The following is a 6,598-nucleotide window of genomic DNA, read 5'->3' as shown; positions in this document are numbered from 1 at the left end:
CGTGTTGGGTCACAATAAACCATTGTGGGTCACAATAAACCATTTTGGCTTTTACACTTGTGGATTCAGTCTGGTCTTTCTGGACAGCTTCCGCCCTTTTTTGTTTTTATTTGTCTTTTTGCGGGAGACTTTGGACTCTCCCTTGTGCTCGTTAGGTTTAGTGCATCTGGCCCAAAGAGGCGTATTTTCAAAGCACGCAGTCTTACAAAGATCTATAGCTTACTGTGGAACTATGTAAATCTAAGTGCTTTGAAAATGAGCCCCATAGTTATTCAAAGTTGTTAAATCGCAAGAGGATTGTGGAAAAATTGCAAGAGGAACTTACAAGACTGGGAGACTGGGCGTCTAAATGGCAGATGATGTTTAATGTGAGCAAGTGCCAAGTGATGCATGTGGGAAAGAGGAACCCGAATTATAGCTATTTGATACAAGGTTCCAGGAAAAAGATCCAGGTGTCATCGTTGATGATACATTGAAAGTTTGAAACCCTCTTCTCATGTGCAGTGGTGGCTAAGAAAGCAAATAGAATGTTGGGTATTATTAGGAAAGGAATGGCAAACAAAAACGAGGACGTTATAATGCCTTTGTATCGCTCTATGGTGCGACTGCACCTCGAATACTGTGTGCAATTCTGGTCACCACATCTCAAAAAAGATATAGTGGTATTAGAAATGGTACAGAGAAGGGTGACAGAAATGATGAAGGGAATGTGATGACTTTTTTATGAGGAAAGGTTAAAGCGGCTAGGGCTCTTTAGCTTGGAGAAAAGATGACTGAGGGGAGATCTGATAAGATATAAAATACTGAGTGCAATGGAATGGGTGAACGTGAATTGCTTATTTAATCTTTCCAAATTTTTTTTTTTTGTAAATAAATTTTATTGAAAACGGAATACTGGAGGAAAAGAAAAATGAGAACAAAAACATACATGGAGCTAGTAAGTAGTAAATTTAAAACAAATCGGATGTAATTAAACTCTGGAATTCGTTGCCAGGGAATGTGGTAAAAGCAGTTAGCTTAGCAGGGTTTTTAAAAAGTTTGGCTACCTTTCTAAAAAAAAAAGTCCATAAACCATTATTAAGATGGACTTGGGGAAAATCCACTGCTTATTTCTAGGATAAGCAGCGTAAAGTGTATTGTACACTTTTGGGATCTTGCCAGGTACTTGTAACCTGGATTGGCCATTGTTGGAAACAGGATACTGGGCTTGATGGTCATTCAGTCTGTCCCAGTATGGCAATACTTATGTTGTTGTTATGGCTGAGTCTTCCATGACAAGGTTCACAAGATTAGCCTTGAGTTCCCATCCCTCCCCACCAAATCATCTACTTTGTTCTCTTAAACTTCTTTCAACCCCTGCCACTTTTTCTTCCTTTTCTAAAATCACTGAAAAGAAAACTACACATCATTTCTCCTCCTCCTCCTCCAAACTCACTGCCTGTTTCTCTGATCCCATTCCCACCCATCTACTCTCTATTGTCATCCCTTCTACCTGTCATATCCTCAAGCTTTCACTTTCCGCTGCAACTGTTCCTGATGCCTTCAAGCATGCTGTAGCTTCACCATTCCTCAAAAAGCCTTCGCTGGACCCTACCTCCCCTTCCAACTATCACCCCATCTCCCTCCTCCCTTTCTTACCCAAGCTACTTGAACGTGCTGTTTACCGCCGTTGTCTTGACTTTCATCTCAAGCTGTTCTTGATCCTCTACAATCTGGCTTTTGCCCGCTACGTTCAACAGAAACAGCCCTTGCTTAAGCCTCCATTGACCTGTTCCTGGCCAGATCCAAGGGCCTCTACTTGATCCTTTTCCTTCTCAGTTTATCTGCTGCTTTTGATGCTGTTGATTGCCACATACTCTGATATGCCGTCTTCACTTGGATTTTGAGCCTCTGTTCTTATCTCTCCCATGACACTTTAAGGGGCCCTTTTACTAAGCTGTGCTAGTCTGGGCACGTAGAATTGACATGCACTGGACCTGTACTGCAGCCCTATCCTTATTGAAGCATGGGGGGGGGGGGGGACAGGTTTGTTATAGCTAATTTTGTCCCAGGTGAATGCCTGAGCTGGTCATAAGAATCCAGACCCTCGGTGGCCTGCTCAACAAAATTTGCTGTCTATTCAAGACAGACAAACAGGGCAAATAAGGGATTTATTATGGGAATTATTAAAGCGTGTATTAAACAGGTGGATAAGTGATTAAGAATTAAAAGCAGCCTGATAAATATGGGCTTTTACCTTGGATTTGGATAGGGCCAGAAACACAGCATGACACACCAACTCAGGAAATCTATTCCAAGGCATGTGGTGTAGCACGATAGAAGAAAAACTCTTGAGTGGACGGTGGAGGAAAAAAGGTACAGAGTTCCCAGGAAAGAGTGTAGGGAAAGATAAAAGAAGAAAGATACCGAGAAGCTCCAGAATAAATGCACTTGTAAGTTAGTAAGTAGAATTTGAACTGTGCTTTTGGTGGGTGAATTGAAGAACCAATGTGTGCTTGCCGTTTTATGCTTGTTCGTATTTTTGAAAATACAATACATTTTAGGTAGACGAAGAAAAAGACTGAAAAGGTGGTTTTAAATATCAACTTGATTGTGATCATATATTCTATCAGTATTTCTTGTAGTGATCAGCTTGGTAATGTATTCCCATCAGAGGAATTTACAAAGGGGTGTGTTATTACTGAATGGGTTAAACTACTGTTCTACAATAATGCTCAACGTTCTTTTTTTTAACTAGAAAAAGATAATCCCGGAAACAAGAATACAGAGACACATCACTGGAAGCTCAGTAAGAAGCCTGAAGGGCAAATGATGTTATCAGAAAGAGAAAAAGAAGAAATCTCTTCCTGTTCTGACTGGGAAGAAATGGGAAAACATCAATGGATCTCAGAAAATAAACTACAAAATTCAACGGGAGGCTTAGCTTTGTGTAAGAACAGTCCTAGTAATGTCGTACACGCAGAAGAGCAGAAAAGCCAGATGAGAGATCAAAGATGTTTATGTGATGTTTGCGAAATAATCCTCAGTGATCTTGTAACTTCGAAATCACAGCAGCGATCTGACACTGAAGAGAGACCATCCACAAGAACTGACTCTGGAAAAATCTTCAATCAAAAGGGAGAACTACAAGACAGACAGAAAACGTGGCCAAAAAAGAGATGTTTTACATGTTCTCAGTGTAGGCAAAGTTTCAGTAAGAAGAAAGAGCTATTGCAACATCAGAAAAATAAGACAGACACTAGAATGTGTTCAAGTACCGAATATGGGAAAAGCTTTATTAGTAATGCAAACTTTACAAAATACCAGAAGAAAAATACAGATGACAGAATATCTTCATATCCTGGTTGTGACAAAAGCTGCAATCAGGAAGAAAGCTTTACAAGAAATACAAAATTCCACCAAGAAGAGAGGTCAGTTTCAGGTACACAATGTAAGAAAAGCTTTGGTCACAGGAAAGCACTGACAAAACGTAAAAAAACTCACACTGGTGTGGGTTCAGTCACTTCGAATAACTGTGAAAAAATCTTTTGCGGGAAGGCAAACTCCTCAAAATTCCGGAAAATGCAGAAAGGAAAACTCACAGTGGACACTAGCATTCAATCAGGAATGAAACCATCTACAGCCAACGAGTATGGGAAAAACCTCACTGATGACAGCCTCGGCGTTCACAATGGAAGCCACCTAGGAGTGAAATCATTTACATGTAACAAAAACAACTTAATACACCAGAGAATCGACACCAGACTAAAACCATTTATATGTAGTGAGTGTGGTAAAAGCTTCAGTCGGAAGACATACCTCCACATACACCAGAGCACCCACACAGGAGTGAAACCATTTACATGTAGTGAGTGTGGTAAAAGCTTCATTTGGAAGGCAAGCCACACCATGCACCAGAGAAGCCACACTGGAGTGAAACCGTATACATGTGCTGACTGTGGTAGAAGTTTCAGTCTGAAGGCAAGGCACACAGTACATCAGAGAATCCATACAGGACTGAAACCATATACATGTAGTGAGTGTGGTAAAAGTTTCAGGCTGAAGACAAGTCTTACAATGCACCAATATGTACACACAGGAGTGAAACCATTTAGATGTAGTGAGTGTGGTAAAAGCTTCAGTCGAAAGACATGCCTCAGAACACATTATAGCATCCACACAGGCATGAAGCCATTTACATGTTCTGATTGTGGCCAAAACTTCAGCCATAAGGAAGGCCTTATGAAGCATCAGAGTATCCACACAGGAGTGAAACCATTTGCGTGTTCTGAGTGTGGTAGAAGCTTCAGTCGGAAGGCAAGCTTAACTATGCACCAGAGCACTCACACAGGTATAAAACTGTTTACATGTCTTGAGTGTGGCAAAAGCTTCAGCCGTAAGGATGTACTTATAAAGCACCAGAGCATCCACACAGGCATGAAACCATTTACATGTAGTGACTGTGGTAAAAGCTTTGTTCAGAAGACACATCTCCACGCACACCAGAGCATCCACACAGGAGTGAGACGATTTACATGTAGTGAGTGTGGTAAGAGCTTCAATGGAAAGACATATCTCAGCGCACACCAGAGCATCCACACGGGGCTGAAACCATATACGTGTACTGAGTGTGGTAGAAGCTTTAGTCTGAAGGCAGGCCTCACAATGCACCAGAGAATTCACACTGGAGTGAAACCGTTTACATGTGTTGAGTGTGGCAAAAATTTTAGTCAAAAATCATCTCTCAACAGGCACAAGAGCATCCATACAAAAGTGAAACCATTTATATGTTCTGAGTGTGGTAAAAACTTCAGTCAGGAGGCAAGCCTCAGAGTGCATCAGAGAATCCACACAGAAGTCAAAAGTGATCAAAGGTCAAAGGAGATCACAATAAAAACAATCCAGCAGATAAACTGGTAAATTGCTGTGTGTGTCTGATGGGGATGGAATATGTTTTTCCTCCAAGTCTTGCTGATAATTTCAAATGGTAACCCTGTTGTATAATGTCTATACCAAATCACAGTAAGGCAATACTGCTGGATAAATATGGTGGGAAGGAAAAAGAACAGGCCTCATATTGCCCAGGATAAAAAGGATTTTGCACTAGACCTAATGATGGTGGTAACGGTAGCACAAAACCTTCAGGAGACGAAAAACATCCTGATGCAGCCATAGTAGATCCAATGCACCAGGAGATAAACCACAGAAACTAATGAAAAAGTTAAAAGGACGAAAGTCTGTTGGGTGGACCTTTGAAGATTAAAAGGTGATAAGGAGCTGATATTAATATGCTATAATTGGAGGGTAAACAAAGGGAGCTGAAAACGGAGGAAAGAGGAAAGAACTCCAGAAGGACATTCTCTTCGGAACGATGCAAGTCCTACAATGAGCGCTAGCAGTAAATTTGAGAGACTTGAGGTCATACTCCACATACCCTAGCTTAGGAGTGATGTTCATTCCTATCATGGTATGTGCAGAACTAACACATTTGGAGAAATGGCCCCTGAGAGTGAAACTATGTGTATGTACTGTGTATGATAGAAGCTTCAGTCTGAAGGCAAGCACGATGCACCAGAGAATACACATGGGAGTGAAACCATTTACAAGTACTGAGTGTAGAAAAGCATCAGTCACAAGGTAGTCCTTACTAAGTACCAGAAGAGGGTTGCCACTGAGGGTGTATTAGGGAGTGGGGCTAGGTTTGTTTTCTGCCAAAACCAAGCGGTCAGTTATGGTCGCAGATTCAGTTATGGCAGAAAATGAAGATCTTGGTTTCAGTCAGGCTCTATTGGACAGTGACCCCCACCGGAGATTTGCATCTCCAGTTTACTAATAAGTGACTGAACTGTGTCAGCTGTCACTGGGCATTCATTCGGAGAATTGAAGGTCTAGTATTTACAGAACTGCACAGAACCACTATCATATTACTCAAAAATATCTTATGTTCTCCGAGGACAAGCAGGCTGCTTGTTCTCACGACTGGGTTGACGTCCGCGGCAGCCCCCACCAACCGGAAGAAGCTTCGCGGGACGGTCGGCACGCAGGCCACGCCCACCGCGCATGCGCGGCCGCCTTCCCGCCCGTGCGCGACCGCTCCCGCCAGTTACTTTTTTTCCGCGACTGAGAGAGTGGTGCGTTTGCCTCTCTCTCTGTTCAGCCGCCGGATTTTCGACCGCGTTTACGCGGATCGTCGCTTGGACCGTTCGGTTCCCTCTGTTTTTGTTTGTATTGTTTTAAAGAAAAAAAAAAAAAAAAAGAAATTTTTTGCGCGTGTGGAGCACGCGCTCCCCTTTTTCCCTCGCTTTCTAGCGGGGACGCCACGTTGCGGCCTAGTGGCCGCTCGGTCGGTTGATTTTTTCGTGGTGTGATTTTAGCCACCATTGCCGACTTTGACTTCGCCGACGCGATTTTTCCGTCGATGTCCTCGAAGGTCCCGAGTGGATTTAAGAAGTGTGGTCGCTGCGGCCGGCCGATCTCGCAGACCGACACCCACGCTTGGTGCCTCCAGTGCCTCGGGCCGGAGCACAATCTCAAGTCGTGCGCTTTGTGTCTCGGTCTCCAGAAACGGACTCAGGTTGCGAGGCAAGTTCTGCGGGACCGTCTTTTTGGAACTTGCGCC

The 6,598-nt window shown here is 42.9% G+C and overlaps 1 protein-coding gene across 1 annotated transcript; it reads left to right on the top strand.

The window, feature by feature from the left end:
- The first annotated feature begins 2,811 nt into the window (after positions 1-2,811).
- Positions 2,812-5,217, top strand: LOC115462863 (oocyte zinc finger protein XlCOF6-like). Its single transcript, XM_030192956.1, has one exon. It carries the CDS (start codon positions 2,812-2,814, stop codon positions 4,897-4,899), a length of 2,088 nt encoding a protein of 695 aa, XP_030048816.1. The 3' UTR covers positions 4,900-5,217.
- Positions 5,218-6,598: the final 1,381 nt, after the last annotated feature.

This window comes from Microcaecilia unicolor, chromosome 1 (genome assembly GCF_901765095.1).
Source record: "Microcaecilia unicolor chromosome 1, aMicUni1.1, whole genome shotgun sequence".
Classification (NCBI taxonomy): Eukaryota; Metazoa; Chordata; class Amphibia; order Gymnophiona; family Siphonopidae; genus Microcaecilia; species Microcaecilia unicolor.
This window is presented reverse-complemented; position numbering and strand designations above follow the sequence as displayed.